We start from the raw sequence: 18,086 nt of genomic DNA on the forward strand, positions 1-18,086 counted from the left end.
ATATGGGAAAGCATAGTATCCCATTCTCTCTGACTTCACCGACCGTATCACAGAATGTCACTCATGAAGATAAGGCTTGAAGTCAGTCGAGTATGAAAAAGTACCAAGACACTTCAATATAAACTCTCTCTTTAGACCTGGTTACAAGGAAACCTGTGACTCCAAGGATCCTTTCCCCACATAAGAAATATGTAGACTCTGTATGGTAAGAATGAAGAAAATTACAATCTTTTACTGACATATATTAAAAGAAAATAGAATAAATGAAGTTTATTCAGTTCCTGAGTGGGAACATGGAATATTGTCAAGTGGTTAATTCTCTCCAAATTATCGTTTGGAGGAGACTCAATTCCATTCAAACCCATAATAGTTTTCTTTGTGGGAATGGATCTTCATAAAATGATTCTAAAGTTTATTCAAAATAAGAGAGGAGAAGAGCTAAAACATTTTTGGAAACAGAAGTGCAAAGAGGGGAGAGACCGGCAGAAACCAACACACTCCCGCACACACACAGGGACTACTTTGGAGCACGTGGAGCCTAGCGTCCCGTCCTGCACCATCTCGGCTCCTCGTTCTCTCTCTGCTGCCCTTGAGCCCTTCGAGGCATCACACTGGAGATCCAGTCCAGATCCTCTCTCACCTGGCAAGTACCCATGCTCCTAAATCGCCTCTTCTTCTCCCTAAACACCACCCCTCCACACCTCATCCAACTCCCATCCCCTCAGGGCTGCCTTAGCATCTGATGGAACTGATAAAGCTATTTGCAGTTTTCAAAGGTTCTGCCAAGGTGGAGAAGCAGGATTCTGTCCAGGTCCTCCCTCTAACCACTAAAAACCGTGGACAGAACATGACAAATAAGATGATCCCAAATCCCTTGCATATTGAGGAAATTCTTGAGAAACCATATTTTTAAAGTGGAGAGGTCAAAGAGACCTAAATGGAGGTAAAGTTTCTACACTTTACTCAAAGTGGTAAAACTTCTATACCAGTAGACCGATGTTATGGGTATATAGTATAATACACAAAGCAATCTTTAAGAAAACTATACAAATTGTACCCAAAATGATTATAAATAAATCAAAATGGATCCTAAAAATATTCAAATAAAGAGGAACAGAGGAATGAGAAATACGAGAAACAAATAGAAAACAAATAATAAAATGGTGGACTTAAGCCCTAACACATCAATAGTTACCTTAAATGTAAATGGTCTAAATACACCAATTAAAAGACAGAGATTGGCAAAGTGGATTAAAAAAACATTATCCAACAATATGTTTGCAGTTTACAAGAAATTCATCTCAGATACTAAAAGTAAAAGGATGGAAAAAGATATATCATGAGACCATTAATGAAAAATATTAATTAAAAAGGCAGGATTGGCTATATTTATACAAGATATAATAGAGCAAAGACAATTAAAAAGACAAAGAAGAATATTACATGATAATAAAAGGATCAACCCACCAGGAAGATAAAATAATCCTAAATGAATTCACCCCAAAACAGAGCTTCAAAATACATGAAGCAAAAACTGACAAGCTGGAAGGACAATATATAAATCTACAATTATAGTTGGAGACCTCCCCACCCTACTCTCAGCAATTGATGGAATTACTAGACAGAAAATCATTAATGATATAGAGCAATTGAACAAAATTCAACCAACAGATTTTAATTGACATATATGGAACATTCCACCCAGAAAAAGCAGAAGACGTATTTTTTTCAAGTACCCATGGAATATTCACCAAGACAGACCACATCCTGGGCCATAATACAAACCTCAACAAATTAAAAATAATTGAAGTCATATAGAGTATGTTGTCTGACCATAACAGAATCAAACTAGAAAAATCAATAACAGAAAGACAAGAGGAAAAATCTACAAACATTTGGAAATTAAACAACACACTTCTAAATAATCCATGGGTCAAAGAGGAAACCTCAAAGGAAATAAAAATACATAAAAGTAAATAAACATCAAAATTTATGGGATACAGCTAAAGCAGAAAGGGGCATTTTTAAAGCATTTTTAATTGCTTACATTAAAAAAGAGGAGAAGTCTCAAATCAATAAACTAAGTACCTACCTCAAGAAACTAGAAAAAGAACAAAGTAAACCCAAAGCAAATAGAAGGGAATAAAGAAGAAATCAATAAAATTGAAAATAGGAAAATAATAGAGAAAATCTATGAAACTGAAAGCTGGCTTTTAAAAAAAATCAATAAAATTGATAAACCTCTAATAAAACTGACAAAGATAAAAAGAGAGAAGACACAAATCACCAACACCAGGAATGAAGTAGAAGATATCATTATGAATCTTGCAGATACCAAAAGGATTATAAGGGAATAGTATGAAGACCTTTACACTTACAAATTATACAGTTTAGGAGAAATGAACCAATTTCTTGAAAACCACGAACTACCAAAATTCAACCAAGATGAAACAGACAATCTGAATAGGCCTTATAGCCATTAAAGAAACTGAATTTGTAGTTTAAAAACTCCCCCCAAAGAAATCTCCAGGCTCAGATGGTTTCTTTGAAGAATCCTACCAAACATTTAAAGAAAAATTAACAAAAATTTTATGTAAAATTATTACCCTGATACCAAAATCAGATAAAAGTTCAGAAAAAGAAAACTACAGTTCATTATCTCTCATGAACTTAGATGCAAAAATTCCCAACAACATATTGGCAAAGTAAATCTAGCAATGTATAAAAATAATTATACACCATGACCTAGTAGGGTTTATTTTAATAACTGAAAAATCAGCCAATGTAATCTAACATATCAACACAATAATAAAAAATAATATAATCATATCAATTGACACAGAAAAAGAATTTGACAAAATCCTACACCCATTCATGATAAAAACTCAAAAAAAAAAAAAGGAATAGAGATGAATTTCCTCAACTTGATAAAGAGTATCTATAGAGTCCTATAGCTAACATCATACTCAACAGTGAGAGGCTGAAACTTTCCCTCTAAGTTTGAGAACAAGGTGAGGATGCCTGCTCTCACCACTCTTATTCAACATCATACTGGAAGTTCTAGCCAGTGCAATAAGGCAAGAAAAGGAAATAAAAGACAGATTGGAAAGGAAGACATAAAACTATCCCTATTTGCAGATGACATTTCTGTCTATGTAGAAAATTGTACTACAGAATCTACTACAAAGCTCCTAGAGCTAAAAAGTGAGTTCAGCAAGATCACAGGATACAAAATCAACACATAAAAATCAATCACATTTGATTGATGTGTAAAGATGTCAATTCTCACCTGATTATCTATAGTTTAATGCAATCCCTATAAAAAACCCTAACAGGATTTTTTTTATAGGCATACAGGAGCTTATTCTCAAATTTATATGGGAAAGCACAAGCCCTAGAATAGCAAACCAATCTTGAAAAAGAAGAGTAAATTGGGAGGAATCACTCAGCCTAATATTAAGACTTACTATGTATCTAGAGTAATCAAGACTGTGTGGTATTGGCAGAGGGATAGACCAATGGGTCAAAGGGACTGAACAGAGAACTCATAAAGGCCCCACACAAATATGCCCAACTGGTTTTTGACAAAGGAGGAAAAGCAATTAAATGGAGGAAGTTTAGATTTTTCAACAAATGGTGCTACAGCAATTGGACCTCCATAGGCAAACAAACAAACAAAAACAGACAAAAAAACCCACAAAAAGAAACAAAAAACAAAACAAACAAAAAGACTCAAACTCAAAACCAAACAAACAACAAAACCTTGATCTAAACCTCACACCTTATACAAAAATCAACTGGAATGGATCATGGACTTAAATGTAAAACATAAAACTATAAAATTTTTAGGAAAAAAAAATAGGAAAAGATCTAGACAAAGAGTTCTTAGTTTTGACACCAAAATTATGACCCATGAAAGGAAAAATAGATAAATTGGATCTCATTAAAATTGAAACCTTTTGCTCTGCAAAAGACCCTGTTTAAGATGATGAGAAGACAAACTGCAGACTGGGAGACAATATTAGCAAATCACATATATGACAAAGAACTAGTTTTTAGGTTATATAAAGAACTCTCAAAACTCAACAGTAAAAAAAACAAAAAAAATCAATTAGAAAATGAGCTAAAGACATGAAAAGACATTTTCCTGAAGAGGACCTACAGATGGCAAATAAATAAGCATGTGGAAAGATGCTCAAAATAATTAGCCATCGGGGAAATGCAAATTAAACCCACAATGAGATATGGCTAGAGTAAAGAACAGTCGCCACCTCAAATGTTGGTGAGGATGTGGAGAAACTGTATCCCTCCTGCCTTGCCGGTGAATGGAAGCTGGCACGGCCACTCTGGACAGCAGTTTGGCCTTTTCTTACAACACTAAGTGTGCAGCTACCCTACGATCCAGCAGTGGCATTCCCGAGTATTTATGTTCACAGAAAGACCTGGCCTCCGAGGTTCACAGCAGCTTTATTCATACCCCTAGGCGGGAGATAATCCAGATCCCTTCACCGGGCAGCTGGTTAAACCTCCCATGAGATCCTACTCAGCAATAAAGAGGATCCAACTATTGACACATGCAGCCACCTGGATAACTTTCCAGAACATGATGCTGCGTGGTAAAAGCCAGTCCCCAAAGTTCACATTCCACAGAAATGGAGGTTAGATCGGGAGCTGCCAGGGCTCAGGGACAGAGGAGGTGGGAGGGAAGCAGGTGTAACTATAAACGGGCAACAAGAAGGCCCCCTGGGCTGTTCTGTATCTTGACTGTATTGAGTCAGCATCTGGTTGTGAAAGTTGTGCAAGATGTCATGCAGGGAGAAACTGGGTAAAGGGTACCCAGAACCTCTCCACATTACTTATTACAACTGTGTATCAATGTATACATACACCAAAATAAAAAGTATGTTTAGAATACAGAACAGGACTTTCAGGAAGATGGCAGATTAGGAAAGACAGAGCTAAATTCTCCTCTATGAAAAACACCAGAGAAAGGACACAAAGTGCTTCAGGGCAGCAGTTCCGATTCCTCCGGCTGGGCAGGGACTTCTATGTAGAGGGCGATTAAGGTAGCGTGCATGAAGTCCACCTTCAGCTATGCCGGAGATGTGCAACATGGCCGCCAGGGCTGATACAACAATAGCTTAAGCTACCCTCAGCCTTCTTTACAGAAGTAGTTCGTGCCAAAAGTGCTAGTTCGCGCCAAAAATGCTAACCCTACATCTGCCATCCGCCCTAGCAACAGCAGCAGCCAATCCTAGGCCGCCACCCGTTCGTACTAGCCACTCCCTCTACCTTAGGGTATATATACCCTGCCTCTTCAATAAAGTTTTGCAGCTTGATCAGAAACCTGTCTTGCTGTCGTTCTTTGCGTCTCTTGTCCCATACCATTCCTCCCTCACAGGACTCGGAGCCTCCGTTGATCGTCCCGCGGGCCGGGACAAACTGGCGCCCAATGTGGGGCTTGTTCTGACAGAATTATTACATGTGCCCATCCTCAAATCCTGGAAAACCATACTGCAATTTCCCCTATGAGTACTACTGTGCATACTGGGGGTGTGAAACACTGGCCACTAGCTGGAAACCCTATGCCCCTGACAAATTTCTAAATCTTACAGAGGTCCCATATAATTGCCAAAACCCAGGCAACCGCTGGTACTATAGGTACCTCTGTCCAAAAAAACTTATGCTCACCGTACTAGACCCTACTGATACCTCTTGGCTCATGGGTCGAACTTGGGGCTTCCAAATCTATTTAGCAGGATCCGACCCGGGATCTCTTATTCTGCGGGATACTGATTACGTGCTTCGACTTGGCGGGCCTGGGCTGGGGGACCGGATCCGCCCCTGGGGAGGGTGGTGGGCACGGGCGACAGCACCCTCCACAGCCCCCCAGGTCTGGGAAAGTGAGGCCGGAGGCAGGCCCCATTTCCTCACCCAAAATACAACCGTTAGGGGAGGCTTGCCGGAGGGAACCGCCTTTTCCCCACCCCCTTATCTTGCCCGCACACTCCCCGTTGCCAGTGCAACTCCCACCACCGCCAGTGCGCATGCACCGTTGCCAGAGCAACTCCCGCCCGCTGCAACAGCTTCCGCGTTCTCTCAGAACCAATCCTAGCCTTTCTCCCCTCAGCATTACCATTTAAGGCCCTTTCACCCCTACTCCAACCCCGCCCTTCCTGCCAGCCTATATAACCTGTGCTCACCCCTGAATAAAGTTCCTTTTGTTCTACCCCCACTGGAGGAAGAGTGTCTTGCCTTTCCCTTCTCGCCGCCCTCCACACCTTGCACGCCACCGCCGGGGACCTGGCCAAGTCCCCCGCCTCGCCCTCGCCTCCGGGAAAGAGCCCCCGCCGCCGGTACCCTCGGAGCAGCGCCAAGAGCTGAGGGTTCAGCAACCGGCCGCCATCCCCCCAGACAATTTCACTGCGACCGCATTATTCTAATAAAAAAAGAAGCAGTACAGCAAAAACCATCCGCCATAGGGCCAAATGTGGTGCTCGCTCCCCCGCGCCCAACTACCCCTTCTCGCAAACCCGCTAATTCTTCCCCTACTACCAACCCAACATTGTCACCCTCAAGCTCTTCCGTAGAGCTTAACCCAATCTATAAATACTCCAAGCCACCTTTCTCTCTCTAAACTCCTCCCAGCCTAACCTTACTCGCAGTTGCTGGCTATGTTTCTCTATTAATCCCCCTTTTTATGATGCTGTAGCCCTTAGTACCTCATTTAATATTTCTGACAAAGACAATCCTCCACAATGTCCTTGGAATGCAAACAGAAAAATCGGCCTTACTATGCAATCCGTTCTTCACTCTGGGCATTGTATTGGTAACATTTCCTCCTCCTTAAAAAAGGTCTGTGCACAGTCATCCTTTCCAGAAGGTAAATTCTATATTCCCCCAATAGGGGCAAAATGGCTGTGCTCTTCCATGGGACTTACTCCTTGCGTATCAGCAAAAGCCCTCACTGAAACAGGGGAAATGTGCCTCTTAGTGGCTGTGCTACCCCATGTCCTCTTCCATGCAGAGGAAGACCTTTATCACCACTTAACCGCGCAACCTCCAACCATGCTAAGAAACAAAAGAGAAATTATCACGGCTGTCACTATTGCCTCTCTTTTAGGTGTTGCTGGCCTAAGCACTGGAACCACCTCTATTATCCTCCACAACCAAGGCCTCTCCCACCTAAGAGCTGCTATAGACGAAGATTTAGCCCGCATTGAAACCTCCATCACCCATCTTGAAAAATCCCTTACATCCCTATCGGAGGTTGTTCTCCAAAACAGAAGAGGTTTGGATCTGCTTTTCCTTAAGCAGGGAGGGCTTTGTGCTGCACTAGGTGAGGAATGTTGCTTTTACGCTGACCATTCTGGCATAGTTAAAGATTCCATGACCAAACTTAGGGAAGGAATTGAAAACCGCAAACGTGAGCGAGAAATCCAAGGAAGTGCCTCCTGGGGGCTCAACGGAATCCTCCCTTACCTCCTCCCTATATTAGGCCCCTTTATAACCATACTCCTTATAATATCTTTTGCTCCTTGGGCCATAAAAAGAATAATACAGCTAGTTAAGGACCAAGTTGATTCTGCCCTAGGCAAGCCTATTCAAGTGCATTATCACCGGCTTCACCTCGCTGACCAAGGTGTGGATCCAGAAAATCTGCCTGCTACCCACCCTTTCGGGTAAGAAAGCCCCCTCCTACGGGAGCAGCATATAACTCGAAAGTATGCTTCTAGCGTATGCTATGATTGGTACCGCTGGGTGCGAGGCAAAGCACTGCAAAGGAGGGTCAAAACAATTAAAGGCCATTTTCGAGCTCCTTGAGAAGTATGCCTCATTAGCATAGGGGTTCACTCTGCACAAATTCCCCTCCCCAGAAAAACAGAGCCACAAACAACTTGGGGAATGAGGTCTCTACTTCCCCCAGCAGGTTAATGCCAAAAGAATGCTCAATCAGCATTCTTCCTCCATCCTTTTGAAAAACAAAGGGAGGAGGTGTAGAGGGCGATTAAGGTAGCATGCATGAAGTCCACCTTCAGCTATGCCGGAGATGTGCAACATGGCCGCCAGGGCTGATACAACAATAGCTTAAGTTACCCTCAGCCTTCTTTACGGAAGTAGTTCGTGCCAAAAGTGCTAGTTCGCGCCAAAAATGCTAACCCTACATCTGCCATCCGCCCTAGCAACAGCAGCAGCCAATCCTAGACCGCCACGAGCCCTTGCTAGCCACTCCCCCTCTCTCCTAGAGTATATATGCTCTGCCCCTTCAATAAAGATTTGCAGCTTGATCAGAATCTTTGTCTTGCTGTCGTTCCTCGTGTCTCTTGTCCCACACCATTCCTCCCTCACAGGACTCGGAGCCTCCGTTGATCGTCCCGCGGGCTGGGACACTTCTACACCACTGGTAAGTGTGTGGCTGGAGAAGCCGGGAGACTGTGTTTAGGACCAGTGAGCGTTCGGCCCGGAACGCCACTGGGGATGGGCAGTTGGAGCTGGCTGATGAGCATGGAGAGGAGCAGCCTTCCAAGCCCCAGGCACCCTCCTCAGCACTTGACTGGGGTGATAACCCTTTGCAGACCTATTGCCAAGGGCCCCTGTGCCAGGGACTGGTGGTTGGAGCAGGCAGACGAGCGCAGAAGGGGGCAGATTTCCATGTCCCATGGAGCCGTCTTAGCAGTGGGCTGGGGAGATGACCCTTCACAGCCCTGCAGCCAAGAGCTCCCTTGAGGGAATTTGGGATTCGCCAGACTTGTGACAGCATCCACTCTTCCTCCACGGAAGCCCACAGTGTGCACAGCCTAGAAGCAGGGGCACCACACGGAAGTGCCAGGGGCCCTCCCTGATCCCAGGGACTCAGAGGTGCATAGCATAGGGGCTATGGGGCATTTGAGCTGGAAGTATGACATGTAGCTCTGCAGCCCCAAAGTTCTCCACCCAAAGCCCCCGGAACAGTTGGGACCACTGCATCCTGGAGCAGACTCCCTGCCAAATGGCACAGGGCACGCAACCCCAACCACAGGGCTGGCAGTCCCCATTGCATATGGAAAATTAGATTAGATTTCCACATGGTTTGGACCCCCACTTAGTGTACAGACAAAGTTGGGGGAGAACTGGTTTGAGGGCAAGAGGTGGCTCAAGAGTGCCATCTGCTAGCAGGACAGGGAAAGTGCACTGCACCAAGTTGTAGCTCTGCCAAATTATGATAATTGTTGAAATAATCCTGCATATCCTAAAAGAATCCTACCAAGATAAGGAAATGCCAAGAGGCCAAAAACAACAGAAAATTATAAAGCGTATGAAGAAACCAGAAGAGAAGCACAACCCAAGCATCCAAATGAAAAAGCCAGAGGAGACACAGAACTTGGAGCAATTAATCAAACAAGTATACACAAACATCAATGTCATGGTGCGGGACACTGATTACGTGCTTCGACTTGGCGGGCCTGGGCTGGGGGACCTGATCAGCCCCTGGGGAGGGTGGTGGGCACGGGCGACAGCGCCCTCCACAGCCCCCCAGGCCTGAGAAAGTGAGGCCGGAGGCAGGCCCCATTTCCTCACCCCAAAGTACAATCGTTGGGGAGGGCTTGCCGGAGAAAAACCCCACCCCCGTGCCTTACCCGTACCCTCCACCCTCTTCGTTACCGGAGCAACTCCCGCACCTTTTCAATCAACCTTCACGCCCTCTCAGAACCAATCCAAGCCTTTAACCCCTACAGCCACCCCGCCCTCTAAACTGCCCGATATAAGCTTGTACTCTCCCCTAATAAACTCTCTTGGCTTCTTCATCCGAAAAGAAAGGTGTCCCGCCTGTTCCTTTCCCGCCGCCCTCCATACTTTGCACGCCTCCGCCGGGGACCGGGCCCAGTCCCCCGCCTCGCCCTCGCCTCCGGGAAAGAGCCCCCGCCGCCGGTACCCTCCGAGCAATCCTGAGAGCCTAGGATTTAGCAACCGGCCGCCACTCCCCCCCACTAGACGAGTCAACGACGACCGCATCATGGCTAAGAATATAAAGGACATCAAGAAGACCCTAGAAGAGCATAAAGAAGAATTAGAAAGAGTAAATTTAAAAATAGCAGATCTTATAGAAATAAAAGATGCTGTTGATCAAATTAAAAATATTCTTGAGACACACAACAGCAGATTTGAAGAGGCAGAGGAAAGAATTAGTGAATTCAAGGACAGAGCAATGGAATGCAAAAGCACAAAAGAACGAACGGTGAAAAAGATTAAAAAAAAATTGAAATGGATCTCAGAGAAATGGTGGACAACATGAAGTGCAAAACTTATAAGAATCATTGGTGTTCCAGAAGGCAAAGAGAGGAGTAAAGGGCTGGGAAGAGTATTCAAAGACATTGTCGGGAAAAAGTTCCCCACCCTTCTAACGACATAAACATGCATATCAAAGATGCCCAATGAACTCCAAATAGAATAAATCCAAATAAACCCATTCCGAGACATATTCTGATCAGATTATCAAATGCTAAAGAGAAGGAGAATGTTCTGAAAGCAGCAAGAGAGAAGTAATTCATCACATACAAGGGAAATGACATAAGACTAAGTAGTGACTACACAGCGGCCACCATGGAGGCGAGAAGGCAGTGGTATGACATATTTAAAATTCTGAAAGAGAAAAATTGCCAGACAAGAATTCTTTATCCAGCAAAGCTCTCCTTCAAAATTGAGGGAGAGCTTAAAATTTTCACAGATAAACAAATGCTGAGAGAATTTGTTAACAAGAGACCTGCCCTACAAGAAATACTAAAGGGAGCTCTACCAGCTGAGAAAAAAACAAATGAGACAGAGGTCTGGAGAAGGGCACAGAACTGAAGAATATTAGTAAGGGTAACGTAAAAGAAAGAAAAAGCGGGGTGTGTGTGTGATAGATCAGACAACTAAAAACCAAAGATAAGATGGCTGATTCAAGAAGTGCCTTCACAGTAAGAATATTGAATGTGAATGGATTAAACTCCCCAATTACAAGATTTAGATTGTCAGAATGGATTAAAAAATATGAACCATCAATATGGTGTCTACAAGAGACTCATCTTAGACCCAGTGACACAAGAGATTGAAAGTGAAAGGATGGTAAAAATATTCCACACACTCTACAACCAAAAGAAAGCAGGGGTCAACACCCCCTTTCAATATGAACAAATCAGGGTGCTCACAGTCTAGACACCCCTGAAGATGGAGAAAGAGATTAGGTGAGAGGAAGGGGTAGCAACGAACAAGATGAGATTTAACAAAGGTCTATGAATAATGAAACTTTATATATATATATATATATATATATTCATATATTTATATATATACATATACATACACATTTAGATGCTGGGGTGTTGGAATAGCTGCAAGGAGATAAATGACATGATGGAACTTTAACCTATAACATCTTTGAAATTTGCTCTATAGCTATTCGTTGAATTGTGCTTTGAAAGTCTTCACCTTTCTGTATATACCGTATATTGCATAATAAGGAACTGTAACCCATAACAATTTTTGAAAGTACCTATATAACTGCTTGTTGAGCTGTACATTGAAAGTTAACACCTTTCTGTATGTATCTTTTATTTTATAATAATGGAAATAGCTGAAGTTGTGGAACTGTGACCCATGTCATTCTTTGAAATTTGTTCTCTACTTGTTAATCATACTTGGAAAGTTATCACTATTATGTATATATGTTAAAGTTCAGAAAAATGCATTAAAAATACAGAGCAAAAGAAAGAATGAAAAATGTTGCCTATTAGCTAAAGAAAGCATGTCTAATGGAGTGTGTAACTGCGGGTGTCTGAGCTTGTACCTCGGCTTGCCAGGCCTGGGCCAGGGGACCTGATCACCCCCTGGGGAGGGTAGTAGGTACGGGCGTGAGTGCCCTCTGCAGCCCCCCCGAGCCTGAGGAGCGAGGTCAAGGCAGCTCCCTTTTCCTCACCCAAAATGCCACTGGCAGGGGAGGCTTGCCGGAGGAAACCGCCTTTCTCCCAACTGCCCTTTCCCCACTACCTTATCTTACCCACTCACTCCCTGGTGCCAAGGCCACTCCTGCCACCGCCAGTGCGCATGCACCGTGGCCAGAACAACCCCCGCCCGCTGCAACGGCTCCTGCGTCCTCTCAGAACCAATCCTAGCCCCTATCCCTTCAATATTGCCATTTAAGGCTACTTCACCCCGTTTCCAGCCCTGCCCTTCTTACCAACCTATATAACCTGTAATCACCCCTGAATAAATCTCTTTGGCGCATACTCCTACTGGATGAAGAGTGTTTTTGTCCTTATCGCCGCCCTCCACACCTTGCACGCCTCTCGCCGAGGACCCTGGCCACGTCCTCCGCCTCGCCCTCGCCTCCGGGAAAGAGCCCCCGCCGCCGGTACCCTTTAAGCAGCCCCGAGAGCTGAGGGCTCGGCTACCGGCCGCCACTCCCCCTAGAAGCAGTAACCCCGACCGCAACTGGTGCCCCGTGTGAGGAACGTCTCCGCACAACAGTTTGGCAGGACACCCGCAATGTTGCGGTCGGGGTTACTGCTTCTAGGGGGAGTGGCGGCCGGTAGCCGAGCCCTCAGCTCTCGGGGCTGCTTAAAGGGTACCGGCGGCGGGGGCTCTTTCCCGGAGGCGAGGGCGAGGCGGAGGACGTGGCCAGGGTCCTCGGCGAGAGGCGTGCAAGGTGTGGAGGGCGGCGATAAGGACAAAAACACTCTTCATCCAGTAGGAGTATGCGCCAAAGAGATTTATTCAGGGGTGATTACAGGTTATATAGGTTGGTAAGAAGGGCAGGGCTGGAAACGGGGTGAAGTAGCCTTAAATGGCAATATTGAAGGGATAGGGGCTAGGATTGGTTCTGAGAGGACGCAGGAGCCGTTGCAGCGGGCGGGGGTTGTTCTGGCCACGGTGCATGCGCACTGGCGGTGGCAGGAGTGGCCTTGGCACCAGGGAGTGAGTGGGTAAGATAAGGTAGTGGGGAAAGGGCAGTTGGGAGAAAGGCGGTTTCCTCCGGCAAGCCTCCCCTGCCAGTGGCATTTTGGGTGAGGAAAAGGGAGCTGCCTTGACCTCGCTCCTCAGGCTCGGGGGGGCTGCAGAGGGCACTCACGCCCGTACCTACTACCCTCCCCAGGGGGTGATCAGGTCCCCTGGCCCAGGCCTGGCAAGCCGAGGTACAAGCTCAGACACCCGCATGTAACAATTTATTTTGGGGTTGCTGGGTCTTCCTAATAGATTGGTATTCCTTGGAGATTTAAAAAAGAGAGGCGGGGAGGAAGATGTGGGAGCGGATGAGAGGAGGAGGAGGAGGAGAAGGGGGATGGAAAGGGACAGGTGGTAGGAGGGTGAGAAACATTCCTGCACAGAGAACAGGATGGGTGGAGGGTCTTCTGGGGAGGAGCCCCCACCTCGGGGTCTCCTGAGCCCCTCCACCAAAGCCCGGGAGCACCGTTGCAGCGTTTGTGCAACCACAGGATGAGGAGGAGCTCCTCCTGGTGCCGGGGTGCAGCCCCCTCCCGCTGGCCTCCCCGTGGCAGCCTCACCATGACGATCGTGTCCCAGAGCTCCTTCAGCAGGTGGACCTCCCTGTGGCAGGCCTTGAGCTGCTTGTAGTCGGGGACCGTGACCTCAAACAGGCTCCCCGACTTGGACAGGGCCCCCATGATGGACTCCATGGTTGCGATGCTCTTCTGTTCCTGGGGGTGGGGGAGGGGGAGGAAGGGCGTAAGGAGGGCTGCGCAGGTGCAGGCGACCCCCCCACTTGATTCCCCGCCGTCCCGCCCCCATGGCTCCCCCACTCCTACGTTCAGGAGCGGGGACAGGCCTTTAATGCATGCTGGGGGGACGTCTGATTTCCTCTGGGGGTTTGTTCCTGATTTTCCAGCCCTCTCTGCATTTCCACACCACATTTTTATCTTATTCAAGATTATGTGAGGAATGCGCGATTGCTTTAAAGAATAGAAAATATAGAAAAGCAAAGGGGAGAAAAGGTTGCCTCCCCAACCCCGTGACCCACAGTCAACAACGATGGACATTTCGGTGTTGAATGTGTACGTGGGGTTCCACAGGTCCAATAATAAGCAAACCCGGTGGAATGATAGTGGGATTGTGGGTGGGTGGGGGGCGGGCCGGCTCCTAGCTGCCCTTCCCTGCGTCAGGGCGGCCGCCTCGGGTGGCTAGACGGAGCTCCATCCCCGGGATGGCCGAGGCGGCTCCGCTCCCAGCACACGGCTTCACCCAACCCTGCCCTGGGGGTGGGGGCTCTGGGCTTTGCAGGAGGGAGGGGAGATGGGCCGTGAGGGCAGAGCAGGGCTGGGCAGCATCGTGGCCTTCTGGAACAGGGGACTCCAAGGCAAAAGTGAATGGGGGGGCCGCGGGAGGTGGGGCGGGTGGGTTTGCCGGGCTGGCGAGACCTCAGGTGGTGTCCAGAGAGCAGACGGGGCGGCCTGAGGCCTGGAGTAGAGCCCTGAGCAGCGCCACTCATGCACACATACACACATGCACATGTGCACATGTACACATGCACACACAGATATGCACCCATGCACACACACAGGCACACACGCACACTTGCACGGTTACACACTTGCCCACATGCATACACACATGTATGCACTCACAGACACACAATACACTCATGTGTACATGTACTCATGCACACTTGCCATAGTCACACATGCACACACTTGCACAGGTATGCACATACACATGTGCACATTCATGTATGCACATGCATACACAGACATGCACACATGCACACATGCACATAGACACACTCCGGCACATGTGCACACATACATATACACACACTTGTACATAGCTACACGTGCACACGTGCATACACACAAATCACACATGCACACACATGCATATACACATGAACACAGATGCTCACACACATGCACACTTGTTTGCACACATTCACACTCATACACACTGACAGAAGGCACAGACACATGCATACACTCGTACACACACATGCACACATGTACACAGGCACACACACACAATACACTTATGTACACTCATGCAACACATGCACACAGAGATGACTATACACTCACGCACATGTAAACGCACACACACACATACACCTAGGCCATTCATATCCAATCCTGTTTCCGGACTCACAAGAATATGAGCTTGAGAAAAGACAAAAAAAGCAGCAGAGTTCCCCGAGTTTCTACCCACCATGTCCTCGAGCAAAATACCTTACTCAGGGACTTGTAGGGGTCGGGGTCACTGAAGGAGAACGGGGCCTCCTGTCTGAACTTCTCTCTAAACTCGTACTGCCTGAGCTGTGGTGGGAAAAGGGCAGAGACGCCGTCAGATCACAGGTGGAGACAGGTCCCCAGTGTGTGTCTGCATCATGTCCTGAGGCCCGCACCCCCATCTCGAGGCCTGTGTCCCCCCCATCCCGAGGCCTGCACCCCCCCATCTCGAGGCCTGTGCCCCCACATCCTGAGGCCTGCATCCCCCCATCTCGGGGCCTGTGTCACCCCCATCCCAAGGCCTGCACCCGCCATCCCAAGGCCCGTGCTCCCCAAGTCTGAGGCCTATGTCCCCCCATCTCGAGGCATGTGTCACCCCCATCCCGAGGCCTGCACCCCCCATCCCAAGGCCTGTGCTCCCCAAGTCTGAGGCCTGTGTCCCCCCATCTCGGGGCCTGTGTCCCCCTTCCTAAGGTCTGTGTCCCCACATCCGAGGCCTGCGCCCCCCTCGCTCCAGGGGGAGCCTCAAACGGAAACGCACTTGCTCGGTGGTGAGCCCGCTCTCCTGTGCCCGTCTGCGTACCTCGAACTGCTGGCACTTGCGCCTCAGGATGCTGACCTCGTTGGCCTGCAGGGGGGCCACGTTCTGCTTCACCTGGATGGCCAGCTTCTTGGTGTTGGTCCACTGCTCCGGCAGCTCCTGTAGGACCCCGAGGCCAAAAGCAACTCAGAGGGCTCTGAACGCCCTTCGCCAGCAGCTTCCCCCAGACGGCGCCTTATGTGGCTGTGGCTCAATAGCTCAAGCAGGATGGGGACAGCAGTACGTTTCTGTTAAATGGGCTACGAACTGTGTTTCGTTTTCATCAGGATTTTTAACTTGAATTCATGTGTGTATGTGAGATTGTGTGTATGTTTGTGCTTATGGAGGCATATGTGTATGTGAGTGGATATGTGCAGGCATGTGTGCATGCACGCATATGTGTACATGTAGATATGTGCACGTGTTTGTGTAGGTAGGTGTGCCGGTTTGAATGTATTGTGTCCCCCAAATGCCATTATCTTTGTGGTCTTGCAGGGCAGAGATTTGCTTGGAATGTGCCCCACCCAGCTGTGGGTGATAATTTTGACGAGATGCTCCCATGGAGGCGTGGCCCCACCCATTTAGGGTGGGCCTTGATCGGTGGAGCTATATAAATGAGCTGACTCAGAGAGAGGGAACGGAGTGCAGCTGCGAGTGATGTTTTGAGGAGGAGCAAGCTTGCTAGAGAGGAATGTCCTGGGGAGAAAGCCATTTTGAGGCCAGAGCTTTGGAGCAGACACCAGCTGCCTTCCTAGCTAGCAGAGGTTTTCCGGACGCCATTGGCCATCCTCTGGTGAAGGTACCCGATTGCTGAGGTGTTACCTTGGACGCTTTGTGGCCTTAAGACTGTAACTGTGTAGCGAAATAAACCCCTGTTTTATAAAAGCCTATCCATCTCTGGTGTTTTGCATTCTGCAGCATTAGCAAACTAGAACAGTAGGTATGCATGTGTCTGTGTGCATATGTGTATGTACACGTGTGCCTGTGCATGTTTGTGCATGCTTGTCAGTGTCTGTGTATTTGTGCACATATGTGCGTACGTGTGCATGCAGGTGTAGGTTTGTGTATATATGCATGTGCATGTATATGTATTTGTATATGTGTGTGCATACGTGTATATGTATGTGTGCATGGATATGTGTATGCTGCACGTGTGCGTGTGTGTGTGCGTGACTGTGTATGTGTGTGTGTGCTTGTCAGTGTCTGTGTATTTGTGCACATATGTGTGTATGTGTGCATGCAGGTGCAGGTTTGTGTATATATGCATGTGCATGTATATGTATTTGTATATATGTGCGCATACGTGTATATGTATGTGTGCATGGATATGTGTATGCTTCTGCACGTGTGTGTGTGTGTGTGTGTGCATGCAGGTGTGTGTGTAGCTGTAGGCCCCTGTACCCACAGGCAGTCACCACCACAACCATTACCCAGACTCCCCGTCTCCACCAAGGGCTCCCTGGGGCTCCTCTTTGTCCTTGCACCAACCCTACCCCAGCCCATCCCTGGCCCCCGACAACTGCCAATCTGCTCTCCATTTCTATAATTTTGCCATTTCAAGAATGGCTTTTACCATCAGATCAATTTTTATATTTTCCAAGTTCTCCACACTTGGGCTCACATGGCACTTACGTCATAAGAAAAGAGTTTAAAGGAATAAAAGCCACAGCCTGTGAATTCTCTGCCTGCAAACGGAGGGGACGGCCCCAACACCCTCTGCCCCACTGCCTGGAGTGTCTTTACCACACCAGCTGCCACAGGCCTGGCTCCCCCCACCCCTCCCCAAGGTGCTGCCTGGGGATCCCCCCAGGGACCCACCTGCAATTTCGTGTGCGTTTCCTCAGGCATCTCCTCACCATATGTCTTCAGCAGCTCAATGGTCTGCTTCAGGGGCTCAAACATGGTGTCGGTTGTCGCCTGCCTCTCCTTGACCTTCATCAAGTGCCCCATGACCTCCACGAGACCGTCGTAATCCCCTTCCTTGAGGGGCATCGTTAAGCCCGTCTTGGCGACTTTCATGAAGTCCTCCAGGTCAGCGAGGCTGAAACACCAGGGTGCAGCCTGATGAGGCGTGGAGGTCCTCGGGACCCCCACAGGTGCCGCCCAGGGGGCAAAGCCCATCAGCGGGGCTGGGTGGCGGCCAGGTGCCCAGCCCTGCCTGGGGAGCGGGCAGCTCTGGGCGAGCTCAGGCCTTCTGGCCGGCTGCGCCCCTGCCTAGACCCCTTTGCTCCTGGCCTCCCTGATCGGGACTCGCTGCCCCAGTGGCACTCTGTGATGGCGCAGTTGTTTGTCCATGTACGTGCCAGCCTTCCCACCCA

At 47.8% G+C, this 18,086-nt stretch overlaps 1 protein-coding gene across 1 annotated transcript in view; it reads right to left on the minus strand.

Moving 5' to 3' along the window:
* Positions 1-18,086, minus strand: part of DNAH17 (dynein axonemal heavy chain 17) — a 143,962-nt gene that overhangs the window by 73,764 nt on the left and 52,112 nt on the right. Inside the window, exons 21-24 of the mRNA XM_037810408.1 lie at positions 17,587-17,809; positions 15,772-15,888; positions 15,189-15,275; positions 13,521-13,673 (exon numbers count right to left, since the gene is read on the minus strand). Coding sequence (XP_037666336.1) covers positions 13,521-13,673; positions 15,189-15,275; positions 15,772-15,888; positions 17,587-17,809 — 580 coding nt within the window. The remainder of the gene's footprint in view (positions 1-13,520; positions 13,674-15,188; positions 15,276-15,771; positions 15,889-17,586; positions 17,810-18,086) is intronic.

Source organism: Choloepus didactylus, chromosome 18, assembly GCF_015220235.1.
Source record: "Choloepus didactylus isolate mChoDid1 chromosome 18, mChoDid1.pri, whole genome shotgun sequence".
NCBI lineage: Eukaryota > Metazoa > Chordata > Mammalia > Pilosa > Megalonychidae > Choloepus > Choloepus didactylus.